We start from the raw sequence: 18,985 nt of genomic DNA on the forward strand, positions 1-18,985 counted from the left end.
TTCTTAATTTCTTTCATATGCAATAGAAAATGTTTAAAATCTTTTTGGTGATGGAAAAGTAGTGGAACCATAATTAGTACAGTTCAACAATCATATTCATAAGTTGTTCTGTACTGTTTTTAATGTGATTATTTAGAAATAAGTACATATGAAGATGAATAAAGAATTCTGATGCCAATCTGTTATGTCACAGCATTGAAAAGGTGAAAAAAAAGCATGAGCACTTCATTTATCTTTCTTCTCTTAAAATAAATTTCATATCAAATCCATACAAACCAAATATTAGATGAGGTGTGAGCAGGATTTTCAACATCTGGGCAGAGGAAGAGAAAGGTACCTGGTCATCTTTTCAAGGATGTTGTTGCAGTTTTACACAGTAGAATGCAGCTGTGCAACCTCAAGCAAGTCATGTTTTGCTTTTGAAGACTTTTGCATTTCGACAGTCCTCATCTTCAAGTTTGTATCAGGAAAATGCTGAATTACTGTTCAAAGTTTTAGCTGCCAAAAACATTCTGAATCCTTCTTCTGCATAGGACCAGGTACTTACACATTGCAGATTTTGTCTGCCTAATGTTTATGTGCAAACCTGTGAGCCTTTTGCAGTATGTTAAGTAGCTGAACAGAAATGAGTTACAGCTGCTTAGAATAAGGTCTTACTGCAAGTTTAATCTTTGAGGGGGGGAAAACATACTTCAAAAACTCCAAGGCCTCTTTACCTACTAAGTAGGCCATGATCAAGACATAGTACTGAGAGTTCTCTCAAGGAAATAATTTTTTAAAATCATTTTACCTCATTAAAAAGCAAAATTACTTATTTGAAAGATATTTTGTCTAGGAATGTTTGTGTATGTTAAGGTGACCAGATTTTAACATTGGTAAAGCAGGACACCATTGACTGGGGGAGGGGGTGGTTCTTGATTAAAAATTTGGTCTATATGGAGCAACAAAAAGTTTCATAGAACGTATAGAACACAAAAATAGTATTGTAATATATATATTTTAAAATTTCAACATAAGTACAATTTACCAGATGCCCCCAGATGTCCTTCCAAAAGTGGGATAATCTGGTCACCGTAGTATACGTGTATGTGTGAGACACAATCCAGTGGGCAACCAGGCAGAAAAACAGCCCTGTTTATAGATGAGCCCTGGTTATAAGATGAGTGTTTAAAGAGAATGTGATTCCAAAGGCTATAAAGTAATAATTATTGTGGGAGACAACATTAATATAGAGTACTCACTAGAGTTGGTGGTGGTTGGGGGGGGGGGGAGGAAAGCCTGAGAAGTAGAAGAGGATTAAAGGGATAAAGAAAGAGAAGAACTGATTAGTCTCCAACTGGGTACTTAAGAGTTATGGAGAGGTCAGTTTAGGGCTTGTGTGGTCTGTGTTGAGCTATATTTTTCTTGCTTTATTAAACCTTTTCCCATTTTTGTGACACAGGTCCTGTTTTCAGATCTTTGGTTAACATAGTCACAAAGCTCTGATTTTCAGTTTTCCCCACAGTAAAATATCTAAAGAAATAATTGGCTTTAGAAGTTACTTCTGAACATAGATTGCCAAGAAAATGATGCCCCACTGTTTTTTGTCTTAAAACATCAGCACTAAAAAGTTTATTACACCTTAATATACACAATAAACATTTTTGAGTTTTAATTTCAAGTCTGATACAAGCCTTTTAAAAAAGAAAAATGTTTCTTCCATTATATGATTTGCTTCTAACAACACAAAATGAAGTAACTTATGCTAGTCATTAAACACACATTAAAAGCGTCAACGGTTTGCTTCGTGCTGCCAACGCCAGGAAGTTCAGACTTAAACCAATCTATGGCCAGACAACATAATGTTCTGCTCCTGAGTGAACTGTATGAGATCCGTACAATATAAGCATTAAGAATAGAGATGTCATAGTAACTAATTTTCTTATTTGAGTGTTGCGTTGGATATTTAACATTTACCAGAAGACGGTTTTGTATGACAGAAGGCATTTTTTTAAGGTGACTTCACACCAGAGAGGAAAACCGAGCCACACCTTTTAGCCTCCACATTTCTTCTTTTGTTCAAAGTGCAAGGAGAAGCCATCCGGAAGGAAGAAAGATTATGGCTATCTATAAACTGTTTGACAGAGACAGAAATGCTGATAATGTTTGGGCTGTGTCTGTAGTTTTTGGCTGCTTGCATCAGCAGAGGGTTGAGGTAAAACAGAAACCCTTCATGTATTTGTCTAAAGCAATAGTAGTGTGATCCTGGGCAGCAAAAGTTCAACTGAAGTTCAGGGAAGATGTTGCCAATAGTTTATACTGCAGGAAAGTCACACTGTTTCCGGATTTGCCTTTTCCTCTCAACTTTGTTGCTCAGCCATGCTGTCTTAAAGAGTAACTATGTCTGTAGGGAAGCAATCTTTGAGCAGGATGCCCCGATTCCGATGACAGTCCAGTTCTTCGATAAATCCGTACCAATAGATCACTAGTCCAGGACCAAATCTATGTAGAAAACAAAAGGCCAGACATAAATAATAATTCTAGAAGCTGAATATCAGCAGGTGAGGGCAACAAACCAATCACGTTAACTTGGCAGTATAGGTAAAAAATAATCACACAGAAAACTACTTTACACATAGTCTGTTGAAAACTTGAGCTTAATGATTTGCTTTCCATAAACGATGTTTAAAAAAATAATATTTTTCTTAAATAAACATTAACAAACAGGCAATCATATACAATCATTGTCTAATTTATGACAAAGGTTATATATGTTGATATATTATACTGTTCTAATGTATGTAATAGTCTCCAATTTTGTAATCTGATTTTGCTGCACTGTTTATTGTATATACTATTTTATTGTGATTGCATTGTTTTAACTATATAATATGTCTTGAACCTCAGTGAAAAAGATGGACTATAAATTAAGTAAATAAGCAACCACAAAAACAAATGACTCTTTCCATTTGTTTCTAACTTGATATTTCCAGAGTAACAACAGTTTAAAAACAGATTTCAGAAGACTTAACAATAAAAAACGGATTATTTGTATTTGAAGTACAATCTCTACAATGCAGACCAATGCAAGAAGCTATGGCAAAGCACCGTTCACCACTAACTTTTTATCCGAACAATGCCTCATGAATTCCTCAAATATTACGAAGACTGACTGATCCCCACTAGGTTATCTCAGGAAGTAGCCCCATGGCCTATTTTACCCATCAGGAAGTTCAGACCCTTAGGCTGGGTTCATAAAGAAGTAATCACTATCAATCATTGGATACAGGGATAGGTTTTGCACATCAGCTTCACATTTTTCCTACTGAGAGCTCTTAATTAAAGGGAAGTGCTACTTTTGGTGTAGTGTTGCAAGAATTTTACAGTGAAATCATAAATTATGAATGCTGGGTTAGTAAAAGGATGTCTAAAAACAGAACAGCTTTCTATAGTCTTAACATTACAGAAGCCTGTACAACATGAGGCCAAAAAGCTTTCTTTCCATGATTTATTGTATGGCACAGTGAACTTGCCAAAAACAACAGTACAGGATGAGCTGTTAAGAGGCCGTATGTACAAGTTCAATGGAATGTCATGTAATGGTTTCACACAAAGCTGCTGTCCACATTCAGTTCAACATGATAGCCAGCTTTTGTTAATGCTTTAATTATAATGAAAATGTCTCAAGGGAGCCATAATAATTTAAATGTTCACCAAGTAGATAATACAGATATTCAAAACTGTGGGCAATGCCAGGCTGGCTTCATTAGGGAGAGTTCATTCCAATGCCAAAGTGGATGGATGTTAAAAGGCATGTGAACTGCATACTGAACAGGTATTGAAAGGGACAAAATAGTGATATTCTTTCACCATTTTGACTGAAGAGAATAACTTTTCTGTTCTCATAATCCTTGATAACAAATTACAGTGAATGCACATACAATCCATGCAGTATTTACTGGATAGTTCTTTATATGCATGTTGAGTCATTCTCATGCTACAGTCAACATATGTACCTTTGGTACTCATTCTGAGTTCCATTTAGAAAGTGAATGTTTGCTTGCTCTTTCTTACAAACAGATCATCGAGTTGGAAGGGAACTCCAGAGTCCTTCCCCCTACAACTAGCTGCTCATGCACAGTGACCCCAATTCCATGCCCAGAGGATCCCCCTCCCCCCCACAATGTAAGTGCATTCATTGTACTATGTGAACAGGGATGTTTTGGGGTTATCTTAAACAGGGTTAAATCATGCTAAACTCATAAATTTAGAATGGTGTAACTGTTTAGGATTGCACTGTCCATCACTTGATTTTGGCCTCTGTGGTAACCCTAGCATTCAAGGAGGAAAAGGTTTCTTTGGAGGATGGACTTGGGCATTATATTCCTGAGGAGGTCCATTTCCTCCTCAAACCCCACCCTTCCCAGACGCCACTCCCCAAATCTCCAGGTATTTGTTAACCTGGAAGAAGAACTGTTTTTATACCCTGGTTTTCACTACCGGAAGTTGTATGGTGCCTTCCTTCTTCTTCCCACAACAGACATCCAGTGAAGTAGGTGGGGCTGAGAAAGCTCTGACAGAACTGCTCTGTCAGAACAGCTCTAACAGGACTGTGACTAGCCCAAGGTCACCAATCTGGCTGCATGTGGAGGACTGGAGAATCAAACCTGGCTCTCCAGATTAGAGGACACCGCTCTTAACTACTACACTAAACTGGAGTTGGTCACATTATCTCCTTCCCACCCGACAGGCAACCTACCTTTACCTGCCCTTCTATTTTAAGCTCTTTCCCCATGGTAGTCTCTAGCTAGGAAAAAATGGCTTTGTTTTGTGGTGCTGGCCACTAGGCAAAGCCCACTTTCATAGTAGAGGACAGGCCTGCCCCAGTGGCCCTCTGCTGTGTCTGCGGCTGCTGTGGCAAGTGATGCGGGGACAGCTAGTAACTGGAGGTTCTAGCAGGAAAGCACGGCTATCATATACCCTTGACTGATGGTTGTCTTCTTCCACTGAGCACATAGCTTCATGAGGGAATGGTGAAGGAGGTAGGGGACACCTGCTTAGCTAGTCAGATCAGCTGAATCAACCCTGGCAATCAGTGAGGTGACAGAGCTCAGCCAGATTGCCTTCACATCCAACAGTTAATAATGTCTTGACCTAACTTCATACTGTCTTTAACCCCCCCCCCTCAAATCAGTCACATGAACTGATGACTGTGGATTTAAAGAATCAGTATTCTCTTTACAGCACATAAACAAATGGCTTCCCTAGTCAGCAATAATTCCCTGGGGGTCATAAGAAGGAAAGGAGCACAAGAATGGAACACATGGGAGATAATGTACAAGCCCGCCTCTTCTTCTGAACTATTATACCAGTGCTGTGATTTACATACAACTAGGAGGGGCTGGGCCTTCCGAGGTCGGTAAAATGAGGACCCAGCTTGCTGGGGGGTAAACGGTAATGACTGGGGAAGGCACTGGCAAACCACCCCGTATTGCGTCTGCCATGAAAACGCTAGAGGGCGTCACCCCAAGGGTCAGACATGATTCGGTGCTTGCACAGGGGATACCTTTACCTTTACCTTTAGGAGGGGCTGGGACAGAAGAGAATCCCCTTTTCCAAGTACTACCTGTGGTTGTTGTTGGTATATAAGGATTGTTCCCACACTATAAAATAAATTCTTAATAGATCTATATATGATTCAAAAGCTAAGAAGTTTGCTACAGAAGTGGCTAATATAGTTGCATTGGTAGTGAATCCAATATCAGTCAATTCATGCTATTCTCTAAAGCAGTGGTCCCCAACCTTTTTATCACTGGGGACCGGTCAACGCTTAACAATTTTACTGAGGCTCAGGGGGGGGTAGTCTTTTGCCAAGGGACGTCACCGCCACTGCGTGAGCCCCTGCTCCGCTTGCTTTCCTGCCAGCGCCCCTGACTACCCGCCACCCACTGGAAGGCACTGCCAGCAGCAGCTACACAGTGTCATGCTGAGGGGGAGCCCCAGCCATGACAGCCACCGGAGAGCACCAAAGATGAGACAGCAGAAGAGTGGCAGGGCAGCCCCCAAGGCAGCAGCTGGGGAGAAGGACAAGGAGGAGCCGCGGCCTGGTACCGACTAATCCGTGGACCGGTCCCGGTCCCTGGACCGGGGGTTGGGGACCACTGCTCTAAAGGAAACGAAACACTTCTATTTTTCTATATATGAACGGCACTACTGTTATTGAAAATTATCTGAACTTACTGAGAGACTGCTTAAAGTTCCCCAGTTGAAGGCAGTAGGAAAAGAGGAAGATGTAACATGAGATGGATTGACCCAATAAAGGAAGCTTTGGCCTCCAGTTTGCAAGACTTGAGCAAGGCTGTGAATGATAGGAGGTCATTAATTCATATGGTCCCCATGAGTTGGAAGCCATTTGATGGCACTTAAGAAAACACTAGCCCATCAATGTGCACGCTCTCACTTGACTGTTGGAAGATTGGCGTTTTCTTTTTTGAGGGTGTGTGTCTGTGTAGCCCATTATTCCTTCAATGTTGGACAGGTTGTATCTTTAAAAAATGTTAGGGTATTCTTTTAAAACTCTCCCTATGTGGATGTGCAAATCAAAAATGGCCTGTGTGCAGCAGCAGTACAAATGCTATTTGAATTCGTTGTTCAAAAAGACTTAAGTGAAATACTTAAAACCAAAATTAACTTGTTGGCACATTTAGCGTTTGGCACTGACTCTCAGGAGCTCCTGCTGCTAAGCACTAATTTCTCTCTCATTAGCTCGCAGAGTCGGAAAATCACAAACAATGCTAGTAGTTAATTATTGCTGCCTTAATTTGAAAAGTCATTTAACCTTTTTTCCCCTTTTGTGTCAAGAGGGAAGAAGTAAGGGGGTCAAAGATAGAAGCAAGAACCTCCCTTTTAAATATGAGACACACCACCATTTTCACACACACGCACACACACAAATTTGATGTGTGAATAATCCAGCTCAAGGCTTTAAATTATAGAGTAAGTGGAGGAACTTATTTATAGATTAATGATACTGTTTAACAAATTGGTGACTAACCTTTCTTTTGTGATCACTTTGAAAAAATAAGGCTTTGAGGATCTGAAAATGCTACAACTCTTGCTCACGGTGATCAATGTAAGGACAGCTCTGGACTGCTGAGAAAGTGTTCAGAATAGAAATCACAGTCAGGGAAAAACCCAGAAGTTGTCTGGAAAGATATAGGCCAGCCATAGGGAGTAATGAGTTAAAACCCATAGAATGTGACCAGAGATTGGAGTGCACTTATTCTTCCAACTGCTTTCTAGCAATCATCATCATCTTTAACAGCTCCTGCGGAGCAGATTAAATAATCGGCTAAGGTCACCCAAGGCGGGCCCTGTCCGTGATGAGGAAGGGTGCTGATAGGCCCCTTCCTCATGACTGACAATCGGAGGGCCCAATTGGCAGGCGCTTTGCGCCTGCCAATTGGGCCCTCCGATTGTCAGTCTGGCGGCAACGGATTGGTCTGTTGCCGTCGGACTGACGAATCGGGAGGCACGAAACGAAGCGCCTCCTGATCTGCCCCACCAACTTGGGACCATGCACCTGCCCGCCATTACCTTCCCACCCCCCGACACCGATGGTCCACCACTGACCCCGTGCCCAGGAGCGCCCGCCGCCATCCCCAGCCGCTACCGCAACTCCCAGCCGCCACCCCACATGGCTCCCGCGACCACCCCGCCAAGAACGCCTGAGCTGCTCCGGCCTTCCGCCACCAAGAACGCTGCCTCCAAGAACTCCTGCCTGCCTTCCAGGCCGCGCCCGCACGGCCGGCCTGCCCACAAAACATCACCAGCCACCCGCTTCCCCCACAGCCACGCCGCCAGGACACCCTCCAGCCGCGCCCGCGATGACCCCGGCCAGAGAGAATGCTCCTGCCAGATGCGGCCCCAGCAGCGCCGCTGCTGCCCCGGCCCTCCGAACAACGCTCTCCTCTTAACCACGCTAACGCCTCCAGTAGGTTTGCGCCACAGGAGCTGCACAGGCCACCCCATCCCCGGCCTCTGGTGCGTGCCCTCGCCGCCCCCAGCTCGCACACCCACCCTGCCCAACTCCATAGCCTCCCTAGTGCCCGCTGCATTTAAACGGCAGCAGGCTTAGTTTCTAGTACCACATAAAAGGGAACTTGTGATCAAGGACGACTCACCAGTTAACCAGCATGTCCAAAGGATCTGTCCAGCAACCACTGATGGAACCAGACACCCTTTTTCCTATTGGTGGAATATCCTCCATTCAGGGCCAGTTGTCGCTCTTGTTCAGGATTCTGCACCCCCCCTTCCCTTCAGGCCTGCTATGAAGGAAGCCTCCAACAGCAACTGATTTAGGCAAGGAACAGGTTTCTGTCTCTCTGTGTGGGTGATATGCGAAGGCTGGGTCTCTGAGCCTGTGGCTCTCAGATGCCCTTGGAGCTGGCCAGGTCAGGTTTGCCAATACTTGACAGGGATATTCCAGGAAATTTGGAAGCAGATTTGGAAGACAGCCAGCTTGGTATAGCGGTTAGGAGCACTGATGTCTAATCTGATGAGCTAGGTTTGATTCCACCCCCCCCCCACCCCCACAAGCAGCCAGCTTGGTGACCTTGGGCTCACCACAGCACGGATAAAGTTGTTCTGGCTGAGCAGTAATATCAGGACTCTCTCAGCCTCACCTACCTCACAGGGTATCTCTTGTGGGGAGAGGAAAAGGAAGTTGATAATGAACCACTTTGAGATGCCTTCAGGTAGAGAAAATCAGCCTATAAGAACCAACTCCTCTCCTTCTGATCCTTAAAAGGTTACAGTGCCGCAGAGACCACCCTCCATTTTCTCCAGGTGAACTGATCTCTGTTGCCTGGAGATGAGCTGTAATTCTGGAGGATTCACAAGTCCCACCTGGAGGCTGGCATCCCTGCACTTCAGTGGGGTACAATGCCCTAGAGTCCCCCTTCCCCAAGGAGCTGTTCTCATTTGGGGAAATTTCAAACTTTATAGCTTGAAATTCTGTGAAATCTCCAGGTCCAGCAGGAGGTTGCTAACCCCAGGGTTGGAAATATTCTTTGAGATTTGGAGGTGTGGGCTCAAAGACCCCCCCCCCCCCCAAAAGCAACAGCTTTCACTTGGGGAGCTGATCTTTATAGTCTGAAGATGTCATTCTGGGAGATCTCAAGGCTTCACCTGGAGGTTGGTTACTTTTTTGGTGGGGTATATTCCTTGCAATTTGTAAGTTGGGTCTCAAAAGGGTACAATGCCTCATTATCCATTCTTCAAAGCAGCCATTTTCACCTGGGAAGCTCATCTTTATAGTCTGGAGTTGAACTGCAATTCCAGGAGATCCCTAAGCTCCACCTGGATGTTGGCTAACCCTGAGCTGGAAATATTCCTTTAGATTTGGAGGTGGAGGCTCAAGATGGTGCTGTACCTGAGAGTCCACCCAACAAAGCAGCTATGTTCGCCTCGGGAACTGTTTTTTATAGTCTGGAGATGAGCAGCGATTGGCGGAGGCAAAGGGTAGTTTGCAGGTTAAGGTGGTGCTGGAGAGGTGTGAGTGTGTCCTGCCTGGTCAATGGGCTCTGAGTATATATATATTTTTGTGCAGTGGGCTTTATTGCTAGTTATAGTATAAAATACAGTTTCAATCTACTGATAACCATGGATACAGCATGGTTTTTCCACATCTGTTTGGACACAGTTCTTCCATACATCTGCCCTCCCTCTGCAGTTCCACAGTTGTGGAATCAGTTTATTTTCTTCTGCATGTTTCTTAAGTAATCAGGGTTTTCAAGGGAGGGTGCTATCATCAGTGGCATCACAGACCCCCCCCCCCGCTAGAGTTTCTGTTGTGCAGTATATTTTTTCTTCCTCTAAAATGTCTGTTTGCGTAAGATCAGTACTATCCAATGGATACATGCACAGACATAAATTTGCTTCCAGCCTGCTCAGGCCTAGTGAGGCTGGGACTACTTGTCCCCTTTTCCACTCCACTGGGCACTCTCAACAGGATCTGCTCCCCTATATGGGCCTTCCCTGCACTGGGCCAGGTTCTCCTCTGCCTCCTTTGCTATTGCCATGCCCCTGGAAAACTTTGTGCTCACCTTGGTGTACTGCTGTGTGGTTCATTTGCCTGGGCAGACTCCAACTAAGTTGGTAAATGTGGGAATGCCACCTATGGGTATATCTTTTTTATTTATTTGACTACAAAACTTAGTCCTAAACTCATTATGGTGTTGTGTAATTTTATTAACACTATGACAAAAGTGCTTCAGTATATATATATAAATATGGGATAACCATGGCTGTCATCAGCACAACATAAAGCTAACCTCTAATCTTTATCTAATTTAATTTCTCCCCTATTTCTCATAATTTAATTGTTGCTTTAAAAAGCTCTATTTAATCGAATATTAGAGGCAGTATAAAAAGCAGCTAGTTCAGAAAAGATTCATCTACCATAACTGAATGGTGTAAAGTTAACATATAAGCAATGACAAGAACTTCATGCACATGTACTTTATGTCATGCCACAAAACATTTTGATGTAAAATGATAATTAAACTTTGCACTTCTGAGGAGGCACTACATTATAATAACGGGTGAAAAACCTAGGTGCCACAATAAAATTTCTAGGCGCCATGGTGATCTGACATCTGGGATTTGTCACACTTTGACCTACCCCATAAGATTTTAATAAGGAGCAAGCAAAAGACTGTAAAGTCCTTATCACATCAAAAGCATTAGGTATTTCTTTAGCTATTTCCTTTTCTTGCTTCTTTGAAAGGAATACAGATATTCTTAAAAGATGGAGGACATATTTTCCTGCCAGTAATATGCCTTGGTACACTGAGTTTTCTGCAGATAACAAATTACTCTAGAAACATGTGTTTTGTGTGTGAAGTTTTGCTGTTGTGAAAGTCATTTACTGATTTGCTTTATTTAATAATTAAATTTTCCGTGCTGTTTTCAAAAAAGTACCAAGCTTGTTCCAAAGTACTATACATAAATTGCTAAAATTGTAATAGAAAGCATGGATATAAATAAACATGACCACTCTGAGTCAAGTTGTGATGCTTCCATATTTAAACAGGCATTTTCAAACTCTGGACATGGCTGAAAGGTGACTATTTTTCATAATCTTTTTTGTAATCTTGTAGTCTATTTCCTAAACCAATCATAAGGCAGCCTATAACTCAAAAATATGTTACCTTCAAGGCATCATATAGATTTATACATTTTGGCCAGACTTGTCAAGATGGGGTGGGAGGCCAGTGAGATAAAGGGAAGTCACTAGAATTCTTATATTTGGCAAAGGAAAATAATGGGTCAACATGTGTTTCTGCTATAAATCTATCAGTTACACTAATGCAGAAGAGGATGTATATGCCATTAAAAAAGCTAATCCACCTGCTTTATAACAAATTAGGTTTACGAAATGTTTTCCTAAATTTGCAAATAATATTCATGGATGACAGGTCAATTGCTATTAGATATGATGGTTAAATAAAACCAATATTATTGTAAGGTCATTCATTTGAATATCAGTTGGGTGTGTGGGGGTGGGTACAACAAAAGGCGAGGTTTGGGTAGATTCCATGCTTCTGTGCCTGCTAGGACATCTGGTAAGTAATGTGGGAAACAGAATGCTGAACTTATCTGATTTAGCAGGTCTCAAACGAACAAACCGGTCAGTCCTAGAGGAGATCAGCCCTGACTGCTCCTTAGAAGGCCAGATCCTGAAGATGACTCTAATACTTTGGCCACCTCATGAGAAGGAAGGACTCCCTGGAGAAGAGCCTAATGCTGGGAGTGATTGAGGGCGAAAGAAGAAGGGGATGACAGAGAATGAGGTGGCTGGATGGAGTCACTGAAGCAGTCGGTGCGAACTTAAATGGACTCTTGGGAATGGTAGAGGACAGGAAGGCCTGGAGGATCATTGTCTATGGGGTCATGATGGGTCGGACACGACTTCGCACATAACAACAACAAATTACTTTAGAAAAGTCAAAAAGAAGCCCTACATTAAATAGTCTCCATACCTGTAGATGATTTTGCTATAATAAATAGGATTCATTGACAAATTTTAAAAAATCATATTCATTGTTGCTTCACATCTGATGCATTCAGTAATGTGGCCTATATAACAATGCAATTATAAAAATATATTTTGCAAGATTCTATGCTCATTAATCTTTTAAGTGGTGATAGTAAAAGGGTGACAAATTGTAAGGAAGTATGGAAGGATTAAGATTCTCCCTGCTATTTTGCTATTATTTTGCGCGTGGCATGTAAGGAAATAATGATTTCGTTTCACAAGGCTTTTCCTTGTTCTGTTTTCATCCCCAGTCCTCCATGCCCATTAATGTACCCTGGAATGGCTGCTGGAGGAAAAACATCCCCCATTGTCTGATTTCTCCAAGTTTCAAACAATATATCATCCTTGGGAAGAGCTAGAAGCAAACATTTAGTTAAGCTTGCAACTGACTGACTTTAAAGCAATGCCAGGGTGCAATCTGCCAGGGTGACAAAAAGCATGACAAGCTATTCAGTAAGGTTAAACTGAGGTTCAGGCAGCCAAAGTGCTGGTCAACTCTTGTTACGATTAAGTGATTAATTGTTATTTATTTTTAGAGCTTGAACTAACAGGCCATGCAGGGGCCAGTGCAAGATGATATCTGAATAATCTCTGACCGCCTAGTGCCAGCACAAACCTTTTCTTTTTGTGCAGCTGTTGATCTGGCAGTGATCCTCACCAGATCAGTAAGATGTGCCAAACACAAAATTTCTCCCCCCTTATGTGTATCTTATTGTGTGTGTCTGGGAGTCGGGTGCTGAGGCTTTAATAATTAGCTCTTTATTTGAGAGCTCAGAAGAAAATGGTCCTTACTCCTAGGTCCCTTCCTGAATTCCACTTTTTAGCAGAAAACAGTATTCTCCCAGCTGGTACTAGATGAACAATTTTAAAGAAATACATTGCACTTCCCTGCCCAATCACTGTCAAGGTGCACAGAAATGATTATGAACAATCAGGTCTGTTTTTAAAAATCTACATATCTATTTGCCTATTTAATAAATAATAAACAAATAAAATAAATGGATATTTTTCCCTTATAAAACTTGTCAATTTTTTTAAAGCCTGAATTATTTTCAGTTAAAAATTATATTACAAAAATACTAATAGCTCCATAAGCAAAATAACGAAGAATTTATTATGAATTACACTATCATTCCATCAAGGTTACACTGATACAACTGGAGTGACTGATAAGTCAGGAGGTAGATAATGATATAGCTCCTTTTTTCAGGAAAACCCAGTATGGATTCCAGCCTAGTCAACAGGGCAACTATAGTTGTCACCATCTTCAAGAAAGGGAAAAAAGAGGATCCGGGTAACTACCGATCCATCAGGTTGACATCTGTAGCTGGCTAAATTTTGGAACAAATCATCAGTCAGTCCTTGAGCAGCTGGAACAGAGAGCTGTGATTGCTAAGACTCAGCAAGGGTTTCACAAGAACAAGACATGTCAGACCAACCACATCTCTTTTTTTGAGTAAGTGTCTACCTTGCTGGATCAGGGGAATGCTGTGGACATAGTTTATCTGGATTTCAGTAAATCTTTTGCTAAGGTTCCATATGATATTCTTGTTGACAAGTTGGTAAAATGTGGTATGGATCCTAATTCTGTCAGGTGGATCAATAACTGGTTGACAGATCGTACCCAAAAGATACTTGTTAATGGTTCAGCATCCTCTTGGAGAAGAGTGACAAGTGGAGTTCCTCAGGGATCTATCCTGGGGCCTGTGTTGTTCAACATATTTATAAATGATTTAGATTTAGATGAGGGTATTAGAGGGGTTGCTTATTAAATTTGGATATGATACTAAATTGGGAAGGGTAGCAAACACAACAGAAGACAGAATCAGAATACAGAATGATCTTGATAGCCTCGAGAACTGGGCTAAACTAAATAAAATGAAATTCAATAGGGACCAATATAAAGTTCTGAATTTAAGTAGGAAAAACCATATACGCTAGGGTTGAGTGCATTGGCACCCAAAACGGCCGTTTGCGCCTGAAGCAGCCAGCGCCATGGGGGGAGGGGAGGTGTGGGCATCCCCACAAGCAAACACACAGGCACAGAGCTCTGCACCTGTGTGTGTGCGTCTGCTGGCACGCCGATACCGACACTCATGCCTCCCCTCCCCCCCGTGGCGCTGGCTGTTTCGGGTGCAAACGGCCGCTTTGGATGTCGAAGTGCCCAACCCTAATACACACCAATATAGGATGGGAAGATTTGTCTTAGCAGTAGTATGTGCAAAAAGGATCTAGGAATCTTAGTAGACCATACCTTGAACATGAATCAGCAGGGTGACTCGTGAGCTAAAAAGGCAAATTGGATTTTGGGCGGTATCAGAGTATCATGTCCAGATCATGGGAGGTGATGGTACCACTTTGCTCTGCTCTGGTTCAGCCTCACTTGGAGTACTGTGTTCAGTTTTGGGCACCCCAGTTGAAGAGGGAAGTAGACAAACTGGAACGTGTCCAGAGAAGGGCAACAAAGATGGTGAGGGGTTTGGAGACCAAGATGTATGAGGAAAGGTTGATGGAGCTTGGTCTGTTTAGCCTGGAGAGGGATATGATAACCACCTTCAAGTATTTAAAAAGCTGCCATGTAGAGGATGGAGCAGAGTTGTTCTCTCTAGCCCCAGAGGGACAGAGCAGAACCAATGGGATGAAATTAATGCAAAATAAATTTCATCTAAACATCTGGAAGAAGTTCCTGACAGTTAGAGCAGTTTCTCAGTGGAACAGGCTTCCTTGGGATGTGGTGGGTTCTCCATTTTTGGAGATTTTTAGACAAAGGCTGGATAGCCATCTGCTGGAGAGGCTGATTCTGCGAAGATTCAAGGGAATGAGCAATAGGGTTGTGAGTATCCTGTGTAGTGCAGGGGGTTACTTCCAACTATGTGATTCCATGATTCTAGCTGTCAATTTGGAGCTATGAAGCCTGCATAATGGTTAGAGCAGGCTTTCTCAACCAATCCCCCTCCCCAAAATGGCCAATGATGGGTCTGGCAGGGATGGGAAGTGGAGGGCCCTGGGTAGGTGTGCAACACAGCTATGCTTACCAACCATATTCTGCACTATCATGCCACATCAGAGGTTTCTTGAAGCCTGAAGAATGTTTCAGGTGTTTCACAATGATAAAAAAGTTGAGAAAGACTGGGTTGGATAGACTGTCCGTGTGTCTGTATGTGTGTTAGAGAGGTGGGTGGGAGAAATCACCATTACCGAGTCCCAGCACTTTTTTTCAGAGCTATTCCAAGTCCTGAGGGAGGAATAGGCAGAAATCAGCACAACCTTATATATGAGTACTGGTATTTGTTAAAAATAACAACCCCCCTCCCCCCCCCACACACACTGGTTATATAAATAGGATTATATCAGAAGAAATGGCTGAATGTCAAAGAATTAGATTTTTCAGAAACCACTTTCTTGGATCTACCAGAAGATTTCTGCATGTGCAAGGGTTTTTGCACTACTGGAAGTGTAAGAAACCCTCCTACCAATCATTTACACCAGGGGTAGTCAACCTGTGGTCCTCCAGATGTCCATGGACTACAATTTCCATGAACATCTGGAGGACCACAGGTTGACTACCCCTGCTTTACACTACGTTTAAGGGGCTGATATGAAGGTTTCTTAGATTTCGGACTGGTTGTACAAGGCACCTTGCAAGCAATTTCCAGGCAACATAGTGAGGAAAGTGCTAGGTGTATCACAACATCTTGTGCAAGTGAGACAATGCTTAATCCGATTCTGTTTACACAACATGGATACAAGCTGCTGTTTTTATATCTTTGGGAATATAGTGAGGAAATTTGGGCAAAGTCTTTTGTTGTAACAGTACATGTTGTAACACTGTCTCAGGATAAATGGAACTGGTTCTGAATCTGTAATTTTTAGACTCCATACCTGCTCTACTTTTACATTTACTTTGTTAAAGCATAGTTTAAAAGCATATCTAATAGACTAAGCATTATTTTAACTAAGTTCAAAGGGAAGGAGAAAAAATCCAGCAGCTTTGCTCATGCTACCTGCTTTGCTCACTATGGCAACTAGAGAAAAATGGTAAATTCAAGAGATTAAAAGAGCTATAATTCTAGTTGGAGTAAGAGTATGAATTAAAATTAATTTATAACTTCAGGTAATTTATGCTGCCTTTGATACATTAATTTTAAGAACTCCTGTTTCCAAGGAGAAAAATTCATAAGGCATTATAAAGTAGACATAAGTAGATTTCATCAGGCATTGTTTTTTTCTTTACATTACTTATTTACTCCTTTTCAACACTATTACAAATACAAGAAATGTTACAAATGAAGTGTTAAAATACTAGTGTTTACGGAAATATTATCGTAATGAGGCTTTTTAAATCCAGGTTTTAATAAATACTTATGCTGAGAAGACAATAGATTTCTGAATGCTTTAATGATCACGTACAATTAAACTATGGAAAGCTGTACTGATATCTGTTATTTTCATATAATGTTGGCTGGTATCACACTACTGCTGAGCAAAATTTGAAGCCTTCTTTCAACCTAGGATGCCTTGCTCTAGCTTGTGGCACTTCGGCCAGAGGAATTACTCTGCAGAGGAGCCAAACATTGGAAGGCTTCTTAGACTGGATGAATATTTTGCTCAGCACTGGCTAACCCATTCCTGCCATCCCTCTCTTGATCTCTCTAAATCCACAGAATTTAGATGGCCATGTAGCCTCCAAAAAGGAGGGATCACCACCTCGCAATGAAACCTGTTCCATCGGGGAACTGCTTGGTCGGGAAGCTCTTCCTAATATGTATATATGTATAATATGTATATAAAAACTCCTTTGATTTAATTTCAGTCTACTGGTTCTGGCCCAGCCTTCTGGGATAACAGAAAACCACTCCATCCTTCAAATATTTGAAAATGGCTTTCATATCATCTCTCAATCATCTCTGCAGACTAGACAACTCCTTCAACCTTTCCTTATAGGACTTGGTCTCTAGATCCCTCCCCTTCTTTGTTGTTCCCCTCTGGACACATGTGTAGAATATAAAGTCTAGTTTCCTTTTCCCAGCTTCCTGCCTACATGTGCATACCGGAACATAGCATGACATGCTATTCTGGAGAACAGGAAATCTTTTCATACTTTCTACAGCCTCTTCTACATGCTGCCAGTTGTACTTTGACTGACACTAAAGGGTAAGGAATGAGACTTTTACATAGCAGTCCATGCTTATGACCTTCTTCACAAATTATACAACATCAGACCTGGTTTTATAACCAAATGACAACTCACAGCCACAGTCAATCTCAATTCTCTGAGTGATTCCATATGATACATGTGTTTGTCACAAAAAACAAAACAAAACAAAAACACTACATTTTCAGGCATAGGTGTTTAAACAAATCTTATACATCTCTAAAAACACAGTGTTCAAAGACCTTTTCAGCAATTCAAAAGTTCAGCTAAAATCCTTTCAGGATATTCACAACTAGTCTTACCCAACTCTTACAAGGATAGGAACTGCCATAAAAAACCCCAAAGCCCCCCTCCTCCAAACCCACAACTCTCATGTTAATGGGTTAAGTGTTTGCCTGTGTAGTTGATAAATGTGTAGCTAATATAATCAGTGGCAGTAAGAAACCATGCAATTGGCTGTTGGCAGGGCTAATCAGAGCTTCTAGTTTTCACAAGGGTAAAGTTTCAGAAAGATGTCGACTCTAGGCCTTTGACCTAGAAGAGACCTTGTACATGCCTGCCTTGTGATCTGGTAAACAGACTTGGAACTCCGAGTGCAAATCAATAACATGTGCCCTCCTCTAATACAACATATGGCTTTGAAATTAAAATGCAATGTGATCGAGTGCTTCAGGATATTTTAACAGTTAAAAGAGAATGTGGCCAGATAAAATGTTTAGGTCACATCTTTTATGTCCCCCTTGCCCCTCCCCACTTAAAAACCTGGACAAATTCAATTGTATTGTATTTCTTTAAAATCTGCTGGAAAAACAAAAAGTTCAGTTAATTATTTCATGGTTGATTGATCTAGAGGAAATGAGGATATTGTGCATTTCTCTACAACATGTGTCACCTATTAGATAGATTTTACTAGTGACTCAAAGTTAAAATGAATTACCAAAAAAGAGCTTGTTGGCGTAAAAATGTAAGATCACAAAAAGATTTGTAATATATTACATTCTCAGTTTCTCTCTATATGTATTTTTATAAATAAAAATTTTACATATAAAGACGACTCTGAAGAGACTAAATTATCAAACTTTACAGTTCTTAGCAACTGCTTAGCCCACCACTATTCTGATTAGATACGTATAAACAAACCTAGCCACAGCAGAATTTGTTGTGCTCTCTTATTTTAGTTGACGTATTTGCATTTCCAAAAATATAAGTGAATTAAACTATTTTAACCTAGACTTTGTATTTGATAGGGCGCTTGAGAGAAAGGTGACATTTCAATGCTAGCACATAAATAATTACTTGATTCACATGACCTGCTAGGACTGCTTAAGGACCATGAAAAAATTATTTATGAAATTATAGTGGTCAGGGAAGAAACTAAAGAAATTGCATATTTAATAACAGACGCTATTTAGAACAAATGTGTTACTAGATATTACCATGATAGTCACAATTCTCTTGTGTGACACATTACATGCTCTGAGAACATTTAATACAGCCACATTCTCAAGCATTTATATTACTGAGCACACAAAGCAATCTATGGCAGTGCAACAAAGTTACCAAACTGACTTTCATGGTAGGTCATGATTATGTGCAGCAGAGGAATAACCTTGTTTTCTCAGTTTTGATCTGCATAGATTATAATAATGTTTCATTTAATGAAAGTTATTTTATGAAGTTCTTTAATGCATATAAACTGTATGTTGCATCTCTAGCCAGCAGATACTATGCCACTATTATTATTGTTGTTG

The 18,985-nt window shown here is 41.3% G+C and overlaps 1 protein-coding gene across 3 annotated transcripts in view; it reads right to left on the bottom strand.

Moving 5' to 3' along the window:
* Positions 1 to 203: 203 nt before the first annotated feature.
* CDIN1 (CDAN1 interacting nuclease 1) overlaps positions 204 to 18,985 on the bottom strand; it is a 183,860-nt gene continuing 165,078 nt past the window's right edge. Inside the window, exons 11-12 of one of the 3 annotated variants that reach the window (XM_077322971.1) lie at positions 6,220 to 6,337; positions 204 to 2,481 (exon numbers count right to left, since the gene is read on the bottom strand). In XM_077322971.1, the coding sequence (XP_077179086.1) occupies positions 2,353 to 2,481; positions 6,220 to 6,337 (247 nt within the window). In that variant the 3' untranslated portion in view covers positions 204 to 2,352. The remainder of the gene's footprint in view (positions 2,482 to 6,219; positions 6,338 to 18,985) is intronic. The other 2 variants (XM_077322973.1, XM_077322974.1) reach the window with 2 other exon arrangements.

Source organism: Paroedura picta, chromosome 2 (assembly GCF_049243985.1).
Source record: "Paroedura picta isolate Pp20150507F chromosome 2, Ppicta_v3.0, whole genome shotgun sequence".
Classification (NCBI taxonomy): domain Eukaryota; kingdom Metazoa; phylum Chordata; class Lepidosauria; order Squamata; family Gekkonidae; genus Paroedura; species Paroedura picta.